The sequence below is a fragment of the Anguilla anguilla genome, chromosome 2 (assembly GCF_013347855.1).
Source record: "Anguilla anguilla isolate fAngAng1 chromosome 2, fAngAng1.pri, whole genome shotgun sequence".
NCBI classification, from domain to species: Eukaryota; Metazoa; Chordata; class Actinopteri; order Anguilliformes; family Anguillidae; genus Anguilla; species Anguilla anguilla.
In genome coordinates, this window is record NC_049202.1 from 19,800,258 (window position 1) to 19,818,177 (window position 17,920).

Below are 17,920 nucleotides of genomic sequence, written 5' to 3' on the forward strand. Positions count from 1 at the left end.
ATTTGCTGTGATTAGGCTTCAATTTGGGGACATCTTTACACTCTGTTATATTGCCTACATTTCCAGATCTTCCATATTCTGCTTTTGATAAACAGTTTTTGGTTTTTTAAGTTCCTTGCTGGGTAGCTGAACAGCAGCATTTGCAGTGAATTTGAACCAAAAGTTTCTGGTGCACTACGCAGTAATTGTATCTCTACACCACAATTTTGCTAAAAGTAATACCAACTTAAATACATTAATATTCAGTGAAATATTTGTACTTTCTCTTGGCCACATATAAATAAAGGATAAAGGAAGATGGAACGGTAGATCTTGTTATTTTAAGTTAATGCTGTTGGGTATGATTCTCTGATAACCTGTTTGTGCATGTCTTGTATGGCTTTGCTTGGATGTATTGTGTAACTAATAATGAAAAAAGCAAACGCTTAGTCTAGATCTCTCTCTACCTCTTCTGTTATAGATTATGTCTTCTTCGAGAATTCCTCCAGTAACCCCTATCTCATTCGGCGAATAGAGGAGCTCAATAAGGTACAGTTAACTGGGGATTGGGTTGGGTGGGTGCGGGTTGTTTGAGCAGGGGCGCATAATTTGGCAGGTGGAGGTTGGAGGGAAAGGCCTGGGTTATTATCGATAAGGAGCAGAGGTGTTACGTTAATAGAAACATGATTTTTTTAAATGACCTACAAAAGTTGGACTGTTGTCTCAATTATCATGCTTACAGGGATTGATATGCAAACTTGAATAACCATCAGTCCTTTATCTGAATGCAAACACATTATTAGTAATTAATTTGCTGCTCTAAATTGATAGTTTGTTCAAATAAACTGGTTAACAAATTGGTTGTGATGTGGCAAAATGACTATGAATCTGGATTTGAAATATGACCTGTGTGGATAATGAAGATGAAAGTTTGCTATGTTTAGGCTGTTGAAATGCCCCCCCCCCCCCCCAGTCCTCCACCAGCTTTGGGCTACCATTGTCCATGTTTCATGTCTGTAAGTCTAAGTCATGGAAATTGTCCTTGAAAAGTCCTGGGAAATTATTTCCTAAAATTAGTGGGAATCCTATAATAGCTTGAAGCAAACTTATCAGTATCTGCTCTTAAGCAGAGATTATGACAAATATGATGACCCAACATGCACAGAGAGACTACCTCTTACAAGCAAGACTACACAGAGACTCAGTCGCTGTAGACTGAGTAATGCTCTCTGCTTAATAATAAATTGGAAGTATTTTCAGATTCATATAAAAGTTCTTATATTATATACTGCTCATCTACTTTGATCATGAATGTGGAATCTTCTTTGCAGTTTTCATTTTGCTATAATGTAAAACGGGGACATATTGGCGATTTGGCTTCGGCATTAGTCTATATGGCCAGCCAAATACCGGTTATTAATATTGGCCCCAGAATCGTACCTTTATCATCAGTAATAACACAACCCACAAATGGTGTGTCTCACCCTCTTTTCCTGGGCCCTTTGAAGATGATGTGAGTATAGTTGAAAGATCACTGCACCAGTTGTCAGGATAAGGATATTTTTTTTTACAGAATTTGGGTGTGCCTTACCGTCACTCTGGCCATTTCAAACACCAATTGAAAGCCATCTTTGCGCAAGCATGGGAAATCCAGTAAAATTGCTTTGTGCTTGCCACCAAGGTGCAAAACTCAAAAAATACTCTGAAGTAACCTGAGGCTTGCTTTAAGGATTTTGATTTTAATGAGGCTCAGTGATAAAGCTAGCTGTGATGTTTGGCATATCTTATATGGCAGTAAAAATTTAGACCCAGAAATCTGATCGCAGTCGACAGATGTTGGGTCGCCTCAGCTGTTGTCTCCATGACAACAGACAAGTGAGAGCACACCTATGTCTCTAATAATCATGGTGTTTACCCTTAGCACATAGTTCTATTATTTATATATTTTTTGTCGTCTCATACTGCCTTATCAGAGTACCTTTGGCAGGGATATTTCCATTACTCCATACCTGTTGACATTCCTGCAAATTTAATACGCGTCCATATAAGGGTAAAGGGTGTAGACATTTTGCTGCCTCCCCCGGTCAAGAGGATGGTTAAGGTTGAGAAGAGGTTTTTATTGTGTGAACAGATTAAATGGAACTTCTCTTGCTGGTGCATTTTCAGAAAATCACTCCTTTAGGAGAGATTCATCTCACTCTTCAATTACCTACTCCATTTGATGCCGTCGCTGCTTCCTCCACAGTAATAATTTCTGTTTTTGCTGAAGACCTGAGTTCTTAGACAGTAGAAAGAAAAAAGACTAAGATTTTTAGAAGGACGTGTTCAGAATCTTAATTCACTGGTCTCAGTGAGAGAAAATCATGGCACACCAAGTTAAACAGGAAATTGTTCCTGTTTCTTCCTGTTGGGTTTCAACAGTAGGGCCACTATGTAAACTTTGTGTATTCATTTTTTATTTCTCAATAGGAAGACTTCAGGAATGGGCGGAATTAGGTGTGGAAGGGTTTTTACCATCACCCCTTGCTTTAAGGCACCAGAATATGTTCCACACACACACACCCCTTGCGTCATCTCAGTGTCCCTGTCATTCGGGCATAACCATATCACGATGAAACCAATCTGCTCATCTCCACGATTGGCTGTCCAATCCAACAGTCAATCGGTCTTTAATATAGCCTCCGGGTTTTTGCATTCAAAATGTGTCATAAAAACATGCAGTAAAATTAATTGGAGGAGCTCATGCAGTGTTCCCTGAGGCTCCGGTGAAAGGGGCCTGGATTTGCAGCTTTGCCCTGAACACAGGAGGACTCGAAGTGGAGTAAATGCTTGAGTATTAAAACAGCTGGTTGATCCAGATTTGCTAATTAAATGGGTCAAGAGAGAAATGGTTTGTGCTGTGCATTTTATATTAGCATTCACCTGGTGGGATAGACACATAGAGGCTTGTACACTCAGGTGGTCTGGGGGTGCCCTGTAATATTTTTACTGAAAGTATACTGTGAAAGGTCTTTCCTGGTTACTGTGTGCGGACATTTGTGCTCTCCTTGACCTGCTTCTTCTTGATGACACAAATTCAGTTAAACTCACAAGAGACGTCTTTTACTGGTTTGGCTTGGCCTCCTTGAAGAAATCAATCCCTATGGTCTGGGCAAAGTCCGCTATTCATCTGAAGTATTTATTTATTTATTTATTTATTTATTTATTTGCATTTTTATTGTCTTGTTGCTTTGATTTTGGGAGGCCAGTAGGACAGTTGCGCAAGGCTAGTTGTCATTTTTAATCTGAAAAAAAAAAAAATAATAATAATATTATTTGTATTGTGTAATGCAGTAGGTCTAATTGTAGACATTTGTTTTTTTGTTGTTGTTTGTTTTTGCCCTCCTGACAGGTAATTATGGCAGTTCATTGTATTAAATATACTCTATGAACATTTATTCTCTATCTAGCCATTTGCTGACACAGGTATACTGACACAGGTACATTTAACCTTTTTACCTATTGTTCCAGCACTTAGCTGGAGCGACATAGCTCAGGAGGTAAGACCGATTGTCTGGCAATCGGAGGGTTGCCGGTTCAAACCCCGCCCTGGGCATGTCGAAGTGTCCTTGAGCAAGACACCTAACCCCTAACCCCTAACTGCTCTGGCGAATGAGAGGCATCAATTGTAAAGCGCTTTGGATAAAAGCGCTATATAAATGCAGTCCATTTACCATTTACCATTTTTCATGCTGCAAGTGATAACCACATTATTGGTTTTGCAAGGATTCTTGGCAATTAACTAAGTTAAGATGTATGTTTGCTTACACAGTAATATATTTGGAGGTCAGTTTAACAGATTGTGCCCATCTACACACTGAAGACTCATCTTTTCAGACTGCACCATGACTCTCCTGGACCCTCTTTAGCTACCTTCCTTATGTATCTTTGTCCTTTTGGAGTAATAAAGGGTTATATGTATAACTGTGAAGATTAGCTGTGTAGTGGTATTTACTTTTGTTTGCCATACTAATTGTTGGTTTGCTCAGCTAACTGTACACATTGATTATAAGTGTGCCTTCTTGGAGATGTTGCACTTTTGTATTCCTCAGACACTGATGTTCTCTGCTTCTGCAAGTTGCTCTGGATGAGAGCATCTGCTAAGTGATCGTAATATAATGTAATGTAATGATCTAAAAAGTCCTTGAAGTATTCTCGGCTCTGCAGAATTGTGGAAATCTTTGGAGAAAAGAATATTTTATTGTTTTAAAAATAGTTTCAGTTTCAGGATGTCCTGTTGTCATATGTTGGAGCCTGGGGGCAGTCAGTTGTTGTCAGTGGAGCATCTAACGGTCTTTGTTTCCGTTTCAGACTGCGAGTGGAAACGTGGAAGCCAAGGTGGTGTGCTTCTACAGACGGAGAGATATCTCACACAGCCTCATCCAGCTGGCTGACAAACATGCCAGTGAGTTAGAGTGTCTGTGTGTGTGTGTGTGTGTGTGTGTGTGTGTGTGTTTGTGAAGGCGGAAAGGAGGGAGAACAGTACGTGTATGAAGGATTGTGCAGTTATGCCCGTAGGACCAGGTGTGGGATATACAGTAGCTTGGGTAGGAGCAGGTGGGGTAGGAGCTATACCCATGACTATGAGGGAAATGTGTGTGGGGAAGGGGGATTTTGATTTTGTGTGCGTGTGTGAGATTTTGAACAAGGAAGGATTTGCTGGGTGTGAAGGTGGGGCTAAAGGGCAGGAGAGGAGCCTTTTTTTTTCGCGTGGCCCAGGGTTCGTCTGTCTGTGTCGTTGCTGTAGGAGACCGTGAGCGTCTGCCCCGAAACGTCCCCCTCTCATAACAGCCCATTATGGCTCTAATGGAAATCCATGAAAGCCTGTCATGGCAGTAATTATCTCTGTATTGTAATTGCTGCCCTCTGCTTCCTGTCTTGGTGCTGGCTGGCAGTAATGAGGAATGTCTCAATGAGGCTCTGCCGCAAATGAAGCGAGTAGTGTTAATCGAGGCGATCCGTTTCCTCGCTGGAAGAGCGGCCCTGAACGCAGTCGGCTCCGAGCGAGGCTTCTCCTCGCTCGCGGTTTTAGCGGTTACTCGCTTTGCGGTGTTTCCCCTGTATTTCCGGTGCGGTCTGTGCGAGGTGTGCTACCTGTATGTGCCCACGGCCAGTTTGCTTTGGAACGTGGTTTAAAAGGGATACAACACTCAGGACTATTAACTGTTGCCTGGAGTTAACTATAAGGTTATTATTAATTAACCGTTATTGTTTCGCTGTAATACACCTACTAACGATAATAACATGGTAAATGTATGCCATTTTATTGTGACAAGCAGGATGAAACTAGGATGAAATAAGATTCAAATAATCTTAACATTTGGAACATAAAGAATTATTGCTACACAGACTAATAATTTTTTTTTTTAAAAACCCAAGCAACGATTTCTGTTTGAATTTACTTGTGTTGAGCATGCTTGCTAGAGCGTGGCATCTCATTTTCTACTTTTCATTCAAATTAAGTGCTTTCTCTATGAATCTCACAATGCTACCAACAACTGGAAATATTGTGATCAATGAACAACACAAATTCCAGACCGAAAGACAATTAGCTCAAACAGGAGTAATTATTTTGTTGTGGTTCAAGTCTGGGTCATCGCCTCAGCATATCGGTGTTTTAGCTCTTTTCTGTGTAAAAGCAGAATCCTGCATTAACACCAACACTGAAGACAGCTGTTATTGATAATATTGATAATCAAGCTGTGTTGTTCGTTATCGATAAGCACGTGTCAGTACAGAAATGATCAAGTTGTAGCATAGTTTGCAGGATGGTTAAAAAAACTCTTCGACCCAGATTAGACTGACTTAGGGTACTGGCCTGTTTGGGCAAGTGACAAATCAATCAGCAGGCCTGAACCAATCTTCTTGTGGGCACTCCTTATTGTCGAGCCCTGCTTTCTGACCAAAATGTTTGCACCGATGCTCTAATTTAACCATCAGAATCTCTCTCCTGGTTTAGACGATGTAGCCAAATTCATATTGTGACACACATTTCTACTGGTATACCATTTATACCGCCCACCCCAGCTTGCTGTGTTGCTATCTCTGATATGTGCTGTCTGTGTGTAGCTGTCTCTGATGCGTGCTGTCTGTGTGTAGCTGTCTCTGATGCGTGCTGTCTGTGTGTAGCTGTCTGATGCATGCTGTCTGTGTGTTCCTATCTCTGTGCTGTCTGTGTGTAGCTGTCTCTGATGCATGCTGTCTGTGTTGCTATCTCTGATATGTGCTGTCTGTGTGTAGCTGTCTCTGATGCGTGCTGTCTGTGTAGCTGTCTCTGATGCGTGCTGTCTGTGTATAGCTGTCTCTGATGCGTGCTGTCTGTGTGTAGCTGTCTCTGATGCGTGCTGTCTGTGTGTAGCTGTCTCTGATATGTGCTGTCTGTGTGTAGCTGTCTCTGATGCGTGTTGTCTGTGTGTAGCTGTCTGTGATGCATGCTGTCTCTGATGCGTGCTGTCTGTGTGTAGCTGTCTCTGATGCGTGCTGTCTGTGTGTAGCTGTCTCTGATGCATGCTGTCTGTGTATAGCTGTCTCTGATGCTTGCTGTCTGTGTGTAGCAGTCTCTGGTGCGTGTTGTCTGTGTGTAGCTGTCTCTGATGCATGCTGTCTCTGGTGCGTGTTGTCTGTGTGTAGCTGTCTCTGGTGCGTGCTGTCTGTGTGTAGCTGTCTCTTATGCATGCGGTCTCTGATGCGTGCTGTCTGTGTGTAGCTGTCTCTGATGCATGCTGTCTGTGTGTAGCTGTCTCTGATGCATGCTGTCTGTGTGTAGCTGTCTCTGATGCGTGCTGTCTGTGTGTAGCTGTCTGATGCGTGCTGTCTGTGTGTAGCTGCCTCTGATGCGTGCTGTCTGTGTGTAGCTGTCTCTGATGCGTGCTGTCTGTGTGTAGCTGTCTCTGATGCATGCTGTCTGTGTATAGCTGTCTCTGATGCTTGCTGTCTGTGTGTAGCTGTCTCTGGTGCGTGTTGTCTGTGTGTAGCTGTCTCTGATGCATGCTGTCTCTGGTGCGTGTTGTCTGTGTGTAGCTGTCTCTGGTGCGTGCTGTCTGTGTGTAGCTGTCTCTTATGCATGCGGTCTCTGATGCGTGCTGTTTGTGTGTAGCTGTCTCTGATGCATGCTGTCTGTGTGTAGCTGTCTCTGATGCATGCTGTCTGTGTGTAGCTGTCTCTGATGCATGCTGTCTGTGTGTAGCTGTCTCTGATGCGTGCTGTCTGTGTGTAGCTGTCTCTGATGCGTGCTGTCTGTGTGTAGCTGTCTGATGCGTGCTGTCTGTGTGTAGCTGTCTCTGATGCGTGCTGTCTGTGTGTAGCTGTCTCTGATGCGTGCTGTCTCTGTGTAGCTGTCTCTGATGCATGCTGTCTCTCTGTCCCATGCACAGAGGACCTGGAGGAGGAGAAGGAGAGCCCCAGCGAGCCGGATCTGAGCGATAAACAGAAGCACCAGCTGCGCCACAGAGAACTCTTCCTCTCCCGGCAATACGAGTCGCTGCCGGCAACGCACATCAGGTAATTCACCGCACTTGACCACACACACACACGCACCCACACTCGTTTGCACCGACACATGCACGTACACACACCTGAAGGGGCTCGCAGTCCAGAAGTGCACTTGGTCTCACCACCATCCGAGTCTGTTCATTATACTAGCTTGTGAATCACAGGTGTCGCACCTATTGCTCTCTGGGGTTTAAGTGAAAACAGAGCACTAGAGACATTTGATCTTTCTGGAAGTCCTGGAGCACAAATGGACTGATCTAAAATTAGTGAGGGCCATTCCAGTTCCCTTCAGGGACTCTAATCATTGAGTCAGTTCACCGTAAAAAATTGTTCACCAGTTTGTTCACTTTGTTTAGTCTTTCGTTCGCGACTAACTTAGCGTCCAAGCTAGCTGATGGGCACCGATGTACAAACAAGGCACCCCAGTTTTCAATTTAACTGAGTTGTAGTCCGTTTGTACACATTTAGCCTGTGTTTCAAAGGAAATCTAATTAGCCATGGCTTTATTTAATTTGCTCAAGCCTGACTGATAACAGAACAACAATAGCAACAGCGACAAAAACAATAATAAAAATGAAAAAAATAAAAACTTCAGAAACTTGTAAATAGCATATCCAAGACTTAGATCCTGTTATTACAAATCCTGAATAGTGGAGTGGACTTGCAATAAAATGTATTTCCTACAATAAAAATGTATTGTAAATTGAAAGAAGAATAAAGTTAGTTAATTATTGGTATATAATCGATCGATAAAAAGTTCTACTTCAGCGCATGAGAATTACAAGTTGGCTACTGAGAAAGCAGCGCGTGTCTCATTTGTGAACGACTACACCAGTTCTATCTGTTATTTCGGTCGTCAGTTCGCATATAGGTCGTTCGCACAAGATGTGGCCAGTTTCTTCGGTTCACTTGTTTCTTTCAGCTCTGAACATTCTTTCACTGACTGTGTTCTCGTTCGTTTGCGGGTGTCTTATGTTCCTCGCCAACAAACATTTTTAATAAACACAGTCCGCCCTGCTCAGAAATCTCTTGTGGTCTTATCTCTTTCAGATGGCCTCTCATTGGAAATTTTCAAAGAGATCCCATCTGTTAGCATTTGTGGTTTGATAGTTGGTTTCAGGGTCAAGGCCACCTTTTCATCCTTTTCCCTCCCTCTCTCTCCTTCTTCCTGCCTACTTTCTTCACCCTCCCAGTCTTTTCTGTCCTCCCCTCCATTTCTCGCATCCTATTTTTTCCTCACACCGTTCGTCCTCTTCTCTCTTCCGCTTGCTCACTTGTGCATTTCTCCTTAATTTCCTCTCTCCCATACATATGTATAAGCCTGTCAATCAGAGTTTGGCTCCGCCTGTATTCAGGCTGTAATTCATGTTCTCTGACACTGCCCCCATTGGCCAATCACTGAGGGCACGTTCTCAGTTACAGTGATGAGCTGGTCCGTGGGGCTAGCAGGGTATTCTGTGGGAACTTTGATCTATGGGGGCTGGATACTGGCGATGGTGGTGGGCCACATCTTCCTGTATAAAGACCATTAATGTCTTCCTCTGCATCCCTGTTTACTGAAAGCTTCTATCGTAGCCTCCCTGCCTCCCCTTTATGTTTTTCAAATGTCTGAGCATTAACGTGAAATGAGAAAGGGAAAAAATCCAAAGGGTAGCAGATCACACTCAGGGTTTTGGATCTCGCATGTAGGAGGGAGGGCATGAGAGGGAGGGGGCACACATCTATGGGGTTATTTTAGTGCTTTGAAATGTTTTTCGATGGAAGGTAGGGTTTGTAAGAACAATCCAGTCCTGCGTTCATTTAGAGTTGTGAGTACAGATATTTCTCCCCCTGTTGTCGCTGTAGAATTTGATTTGTTGTTTGGATTGTGCTTCTACACGTGTCCCCCTCCACTACCACCCCCCCGCCCTGATTTCTGTTTAGAGTTGGACTGCGAAGTGGGCAGCCTGTGTCCAGCTGGTGCGCGTGAACACGCCTGCACGTCGGCGGCGGTTGGGGCGAGCCGGGGGCGGCATCCGCGAAAAAGACACGCGTACGCGTCTTAATCGCGCCTGGAGTCGCGTCCCCGCCCCGCAGACCTGTTCCCGGACGCGCTGCGGGCCCTCCTCTCTTCTGTGCGAGCGAGCAGAAGCTCGTCGGCGCTTCCCCCCAAATTTTTGCACGCCGCGCGCCGAGCTCGGTGGAAATGTCGCCCGTCACTCGCCGCTAGGTCGGTCTCTGCCTGTCGGGAGTTTTGAGGCAGATGTGCACCCCTGCGAACGTCACCGTGCGGGGACAGGCAGCACGTTAAGCACGACGTTTCAAATGGTGCTCGCCGCGGGACCCCTCGCCGGCGCCCCCTTCTGGCTCGGCGTCCGTTTCCATGGCAACATCCCTTTCAGCCCGAGAGCCGCATGGAAGAATAAACTGCACCGTTTCCTAGCTCCTGTTCCCCCCCCCCCCCCACTCACGCTCTTATCTCCCCTCATACCCTCCTGTCACTCCTCCATCTGTCTCTTTCCTGCTTGCAAGCAGTGATCGCAGTTTGCTCTTGGTACACAAACGCCGGTGTTGATGTGAAATCTGAGCGATCCCAAGGCATTTCATTACAAACCTTCTCCCAGGAGGAGGGGTATTTGCTCTCTCTTTCTCGCTCTCTTTCTCTCTCTCTCCTTCCCTCCATCCCGCTCCCTGTCAGATTCACATTAAAATTCAAAAATGCATATTTGGCATTAAATACACTTGTAAGTATTGCCAAAGCATACATACAGAAATGTGCTAGAACATGAAACTCTCTGTCTCTCTCGCTCGCTTGCTCACACACACACACACACACACACACACACACACACACACACACACACACACACAGAATGGCGTGTTAAATAATGCTATTTCAGGATGAAATGCTGCCTTTCCCGTTTTAACGTCATAAATGCAGAACTATCTAACCTTTTTAGTTTTGTGTCTTCTCTCACTTGTAGGCGATGATGTGGAGGTTGTTTTGATATGAGGGCAAATATGAGATTCTTGTCTTTGATGTTTCTTGCTGACAATTCGGTTAGGTGTTATGGCAGAAGCTGGTCAATGCAGTTAACTTCAAAATTGAATTTTTTAAAATCTTTCTTTACCTCTGTTGGCTGTAACCTCTCCCTCACTCGGGTACGGGGGGTGGGGGGGGGTGGGGGGGGGGTTCAGGAGCAGGGGCAGGTGTGTGTGTTAGCGGTGCTTCCAGGTGTGGTGCGTCTCTGATGGCTGGTTTTTCTCGGCAGGGGGAAGTGTAGCGTGGCGCTACTGAACGAGACGGAGTCTGTCCTTTCTTACCTGGACAAAGAGGTATGACTGGCCGTGAGTAAGGGGGGGCGCGGGTGGAAGGATCCTAAAGTCAAACGTCGAGCGAAAAGTGCGCTGTTAGCTCGGCGGCTACGAAATTAAACGCGTTCCACAGGCTTGCAGAACACGGCTGCTTCAGGGAACCTTTCTTTTCGAGGACATTTAAAAAAAAAAATTTAAACGTCAAGCTATCAGTTATCAATCCCGTCTCTCTTTCTACCAGGACTCCTTCTTCTACTCGCTGGTGTACGACCCCACACAGAAGACGCTGCTGGCAGACAAGGGCGAGATACGGGTGGGGCCGCGTTTCCAGGCCGACGTCCCGGACATGCTACAGGAAGGTGAGTGTCCTGCACACAACGCCACCCCCCCCCCACCCATTCAGTCCTCCCTTATCCCCAGCTCAGCCAAAATGGTACCACACGCCTCTGACCTCCGATACCGGGAGGTTCGTCCTGCTGAAGTGGTGGGTCTGTGGTGTCGGGATGCACCTCAGCGATCCGGTACTGAATCCCGGCAGCCAGAACCAGCAGGGGATTTAAACCTTCTCTGATCCAGGGACCCCCACCCGGGATCATAAACATCTGGGGGAACGCTGGCATAAGTTTAAAAAGTATTGTGCTTAAAAAGTTTCATATTTTGAAATGTTTTCCCAAATCTATTTTTAGTACTTGCCCATCAAATCTGGCCAGGGACCCCCCTACACTATCTGCAAGGACCCCAGGCGTCTATGGACCCTCTGTTGAAAACCAAGGGTTTTAGGGCCACAACCATCCCCGGGCCACACAATTGAACTGTTTTAAATGTGATTTTGTGATTTATGTTGGAGCCCTTTGGACTCGGAACAACATTCTCGTTCGGGGCCGGCTTTGGCACTGGCAGGCAGCGCGCGTTTGGCTGTAATGTCACCGACGCGTTCCGTCCGTCCTCGGCCCGTCGCGCGAGGTCGGTTACCCCGCGGTGTCTACGCATCGGGGGGTACGCTCCTCAACTGCAGCGACTGCGCTGCACAGCCTGAGGGCCGCAAGTTTATCCCTTTAAGGCCTAAGATCACAAATATGTGATTAGAATGTTCTTAACTGAACGTTCTAATGATGATGTAACAATCACTACTGGTAATCTAAAGCAAGAGTTCTAGAACACCGACTAAGAATAAAAATAAAAAAAACATTCCAAAAAACTCTTCGAAGGGTTAAAAGCCACATCAGCCAGCAACGTATGTGCTTGCGTCTGCTGTCCTGAGGAAGCCATGAAAAATAATTGGACATTCCAAATAGAAAGAATCGAGGAATAATAGGGTTAAAAGATCTGTGTCTGAAAGGGGTTCTGCCGCAGAACCCAAAGTGCTAGTGTGGTTCATTTTGTGCAGTCGGGGTGCTGTGACCCGCTACAGGCTTTTCTCTGAAACTGTAAAAGTTGTTCTGATTCATGGGCATCGGAGCCTCACGATGACATCACTGCATTTACTGACACGCGCAAGGGGGGTTTGAGCATCCCGGCCGCAAAATCGAACCCGATCTCTGCCCGTCAGCTCGTGTGCCTGACCGCCCCGAACCTGGTGCGTCGGCTACACCCCGCCCCTTTTCTTTGACAAAATGCCAACAAAAAAAGAAGAGAAAAGCACAAGGCAAAGTCAAAAGAAGTCCTCTCTTCCTCCCTTAACTTTCTCTCCACTTGTTTCCCCCCCTCCTTTCCTTCCCGTCCCTCCTCTCCGGAAGGCAGTCCAGTGCGAGTGATGATGTGGCACTCGATTTGTTCTGAGCTGTACGTTTCCCTTGGCTTGCAGGTGTGAAAGCACTCTCTCTCTCTCTCTCTCCCTCTCTCTCTCTCTCTCTCTCTCCCCCCCCCCCTCTCTGTCTCTCTCACTCGTTCTCTCTCTTACCCTTCCTCCCTCCCTATGAATAATTCAGTCCGGTGTAATCCAGAATTATCCATTGTGAGGAGATATTTATTTGTCCCGAGAGGGTTACATCAATACCGGGGCGGTGTAGTCCGGCCGGCTGAGCTGCTCCCGTTTCCCCGGGTGATTAGTGTTTGCCCACAGCGCAGTGCGCAGGCTCGGCTTATCGACTCGGCGCGGTTTCGGTAGGGCTCTCCAAATAAAGCCCTCCTTTCCCCTACCCCCCCCCCCCCCCCTTTGAGCTGGAAACCGCTACACCGCCGGTCTTCGCGTGCGCGTCCGCGTGCCTTTCCGCCTCTGCGTCGGCACTTATGTTTTTGTGGAAACCCCGGTTGCGCGCACGTCTCTCTGCGTGTAGCCAGAGTCGCGGAACGAACGGTTTTTTTCTGGGAAATAGCGCCGTGCGATGAAACGCTGGAGACGGGTTGGACGCACCCGTCGCGCTCTCTGTAAACAAGGCTTGGGCGGTGGGTTCATAAATGCGTCCTGCCGCGCGGTTCCCCTTTAGCTGAAAAGCCTTTAGCGCTTCAGCTAAAGGCGTTAGCTTCTGTTGCTCCTCATTACGGGAGAAACATTTGCCTCAGTCTTTGACACGCGGGCCTCAGGGTTGAGCCCTTCTGTCTTCCAAAGGCAGAAAGCGGCCCCCACTGTACAGGCTGGAGGGAGTGGTTTCCAGGTGCCGGTCTGCTGAATAACGTGATTGTAACCGTATTAAAACGTACAGTCATAAAGACGGAAAAGAGATTAGAAAAGAACTTCTCTGAACGCGAGATTCAAGTGCTGTTGATGGAGGAGCAGGCTAGAGCACAACTGCTGTTTGGTCCCATCAGCAGTAGCCGACTGTATCCAGCTAAGCTACTGTAAACATGTCGCTTGGCGAGCTGTGGCAGCAGCTGTGAACGAGGTTGGGGAGCAGAATAGAACCTTGGCCAGAAGAAGAAGTGGGCCGACACTAAGAAACGCGTCGCCTTTGTCGTGCAGTTCAGCCATTCACGTTTTGCTTCTCTTCTATTGGTTTAACGCGATATTTTAATATCTCGGCTCGATTATTATTAATGTGAATGCCAGCCTATGTTTCAGGAGCTGCCTTTTATTGATTATTATTGTAGCGTGTTTGTAGATGTTAATACAACCCACATTCATTACATGTAGGTATCAATGGCATTTTTTGTTGAAATTCACGTATTGCTGTTGGTTTTAAACAACTGAACTGATACATTTACACTCCCGTTCATACACATACTTTTCAAATAATCGTGGCTGTTGAGAGATCGGGAGAACTCTGCCTGCAATGCTGGAATAGTTTGTATGCGTGGTTTGGAGGTTGCGAAGAGGTACGCACATTTTCATGACAATTTCAAGATTCATACATTTCAACGTTGGCGTGGATTTGGGCGCACGCGCAATTAACGATCAAATCTGTGCGCACAACCGCTTTATGCACGAGGCCCCTGGTTTCTGGGTGGAGACTTTGGGCAGAGCCTTAATGTGGGTGGAGCCTGGTGTGGGTGTGGCCTAATGTGGTTGGAGCCTGGTGTGGGTGGTGCTTAATGTGGGTGGAGCCTGATGTGGGTGGGCTAATGGGGATGGGGTCTGGTATGGGTGAAGCCTGATGTGGGTGTGACCTGGTATGGGCGGAGCCTGATGTGGGTGTGACCTGGTGCGGGTGGTGCCTGATGTGGGTGGAGGCTGTTCGCTGCTCCCCGCGCTCCCCGCGATGCTGGCGGATGAGGTGCTGAGGCAGTCGGGATGACAGACTCGCGGGGCAGGCTCGCGGCAGGGGTCTCGGCGCTTCGCTTTTGCAATATTCATGCGTCTCATTAAACGCCTTTGATTTATGACCATTAATAATTCCAGCAGACCAGCTTTAATTGAACAGCCGCGATGTTCCGTGGCTAATATCTTTTCTCTTCTCATAAAAGGCTGAAGGTCTGCCTCGTGCGTGTGTGCGTGCGCGCGTGAGCGCTCCCTCAGCTCTGTGCACGCTAGCGGTGTGTTTGCAGCATACCCGTATAGCCGTATACATGTTCTTTCTACTATCTCGCGCAACTTGAGTGAGCTAGAATTAATTACATCGCCATGCCAACGGAACAGAAGTGGTTGACGGAAGCTGTATTGTATCTACAAAGTGTGCGGTGGCCCTTTTTCTTCTTTGGTTTAACGGGGTCGAGGGCGAAAGCTCAGTGGGCGTTGCTGTTTGTTCCCATTCGTTGGTAACGGAACACTCCGTTGCAGTCTGTGCTGGAGCACCAGCTACGTGTGTCCTGCCTCTGGCCACGCCCCTTAATTAAGGTTCAGCAAATTGGAACACTTTTGGCTTTACGAATGACAGAAGTTGATTTTATAAGCTCTGGTGTGTTGATTTTATAAGCTCTAGAGTCTTGTGTGTGAGTGAGTCGGTGGAGAGTGAGTGAGTCAGTTGAGTAATTTTGTCTGTTGAGAAAATGAGGGAGCATCACTGCAGTGATTTCACGCATGGCTTACACGAGCATGTGCGCTTGTGATGATGAGGATGAAAAATGGAGATGAAGATGGTAGCAGCGTGGGTTTGTGCCAGAGATGATGATGATGAAGACGAGGCATCCACAGAAAGAAGAGGCACAGATCTGCTCAGTTAATATTTCACACCACTCATTAAGCCCTCTCCTCAGTTCTGACACAGCCTGTAAGGAAGCAGCAGGCTTTGCCTGTGTAAGCACACATGCCTGTGTGTGTCTGACTGTGTGCGTGCTGCTGCGTTGTGCATACGGACATCTGCGTGCATGTCTGTCTGTAAATACATGTGCGTGTTAGTCTGCCCGTATGTATACGTGTCTGTTTTTATGTGTATGCATGTCTGCCTTTGTGTGTGTGTGCATGTGCATGTGTGCATTTGTCTGTGTGTTTTGTGTGAGAGTGAGAGTAAGCCACCCCTGCTTGCGCAAGTTTACACGTGCACACACACACACACACACACACACGCACACGTGCAGTTTGTAACAGCACTCGGATGTCCGTATACCCATTTTATCATCGCGTCCAGTCAAAGGTTATCTGCTGTGTGTTTCACAATGGGATTATCACTCAGCCATTCTTACAGAGGGCAACACAGGTGTGATAACAGGAAATGAATCACGCGAGGTGACGCCAGGCTTGGAGCCGGCGGAACGCGGACGATAAGGCAGAAAACGGACAGAAAGATGAAATCGGGACGAAGGACAAAGCATCCCGTCCGCATTGAAGTTAATGAATCGATCCATTCATTTATTCGCTCGTCTATTCTAATCAGGTTTTGGCTGGCTGTTTCTACAGCTGTTGTCTGAAGTGTCAGTGGGGCGGGGCGTGGAGTCTGAGGTGCTGTCCGGTCCAGATAGCGACGGTCTGGGAAGCGAGCGGTTGGAGAGGTGGTCCGTGGGGTCGGGGTCTACATTTGGGAGGTGCTTTCCCAAATGTAGCTCCTTTCTCCTGGTCCACATCTGCCGTAGCTCCCGAACATGGGTCTGGGGCCTCTGGGTTTGAATCCCCAGTGAACCCCTGTCCAAACCGTATAGATCATGGGGCTTTCAAAGCAGGGGCCGCGAGAGACTGACAATTGCCTCACGTCTTTCATAGTGCCTGTCAACATCCGTCATTGCGCAGGGATTCTTTGCTCCAGATAATGACTAGATTTGATAATGACTGCACATGTAGGGCACTGGCTGAGAAACATTGTTGCGATCATTCTTCTCTGTTCTGCTTGTTCGTTTTCAAATCTGGAATGATTTGAGTGAGTGCCCTGTGGTAAAACGAAAAAGACCTGACCAGGAGACCGAAGATGGCCCAGTAGCAAGTACTTCACGTAAGGCCAGAAAAAGCTTCGCAAATACGAGCCTACCTGTATCAAGTTTGGCTTCACCATTAGCAAGAGGAAGGCTGGACATGATGTCCCAAGATTTGTCCTTTGTCTTGAAACCCTATCTAATGAGTGCTTGAAGCCATCAAAACATTTAAAACACTGGCTAAAGGCATCCAAGTGAAGCAGGAAGGTGAATCAAATTTTTCCAAGGAACTGAAGACCAGCTTATCAGGCAGTCAGCTGTATTCAAGCAGCAAGCAACAGTTTTGGTGTATGCTCAAAGTGTGTCCTTTTGACCCCTTAACACATTTCCTGCTCAAAGAAACCTCACACAGTGGGAGGGAACCTTAAGCCGCGTTTCCACCCAAAGTACCCGGAACTACTTTTCAAGGAACTAAAAGGTTCCTTCAGCCCTTGTCTGCGTTTCCACCGCGGTCTAAAGTCCCGCGAAGATTAGGAAAATTAGTCCACTGACGTATGAAAAAGCGACGTTGTCGTTGGTCTATCTGTCGTATGATTTCTTCTGTAATCCCATACTACCACCGAAGTAGCCTACATTATTTTCTAATAACCAGGACAGCCCGGAGGGGTTTACTCCACTTATACAATGGGTTACCAACAATGACTATATATGGTTACTTTAGTATTTATTGATTTTTATCGACTTAATAACCTGAAATGGAAATATTCTTCCGCGGCTGTTTAGGCATATTTTACCGTTGTCAAGCAAAACTCTCGTTGGTAGTTCGACTTTGACCGTTGTTATGCAACAAATAGGATATAACAGGCCAATATTCAGATTGTAACTGTTTTATATGTCATCTCAAACACATTTATTATGTTCTTATGCGAACATTCACTTTCATGTCTTGACATCCGAGGCGACAGAATGCATTCACATTCCACAAATAACTGGCAAGAACAGCAGAAAACATGCACACATCATAAACAATTTGCTGTTGAATTGATTACTTCGACTCTCATCGTCAATTCCATATAGGCTAATCGCAAAATGACAAGAATAAATAGAATGAAAACTCGGACTTGCGTGAAAATTTAAATAAGCAGTGGTACAGCCACCGTTTGCTTTCCTTCAAAGTTACTGCTAGCGGAGCAGCGAAGTGTGCCCTCCAGATGCGAACCATGCACCATAAATTAGTCAATAGTCTTCCTGGTCTTTTTGTGGAATTGAAGAATCGCAGAGTAAAATTATGGCAGTCTGAAAAAGCAAAAGGGACGATTACTAGAATTAACCTGTTATTTTACCCTGACAAAAAGTGCGGAAGGTGATTTCCAGTTTGCTTTTACTGTATCACCAATGTCAATTACGCAGAACTACCGCATACCTCACATAACTGTATCAAACGTTTTGAGTCAATTATAAC

General features: G+C 46.2%; 1 protein-coding gene across 3 annotated transcripts in view; it reads left to right on the forward strand.

The window, feature by feature from the left end:
* Positions 1-17,920, forward strand: part of LOC118220941 (metastasis-associated protein MTA3-like) — a 48,390-nt gene that overhangs the window by 2,316 nt on the left and 28,154 nt on the right. For all 3 annotated transcript variants that reach the window (XR_004764034.1, XM_035405422.1, XM_035405421.1), the window contains exons 2-6: positions 461-528; positions 4,330-4,423; positions 7,392-7,518; positions 10,761-10,824; positions 11,045-11,162. Coding sequence is in view for 2 of the 3 variants with exons in the window: in XM_035405422.1 (XP_035261313.1) it covers positions 461-528; positions 4,330-4,423; positions 7,392-7,518; positions 10,761-10,824; positions 11,045-11,162 (471 nt within the window). In the remaining variant the exon portion in view is untranslated. The remainder of the gene's footprint in view (positions 1-460; positions 529-4,329; positions 4,424-7,391; positions 7,519-10,760; positions 10,825-11,044; positions 11,163-17,920) is intronic.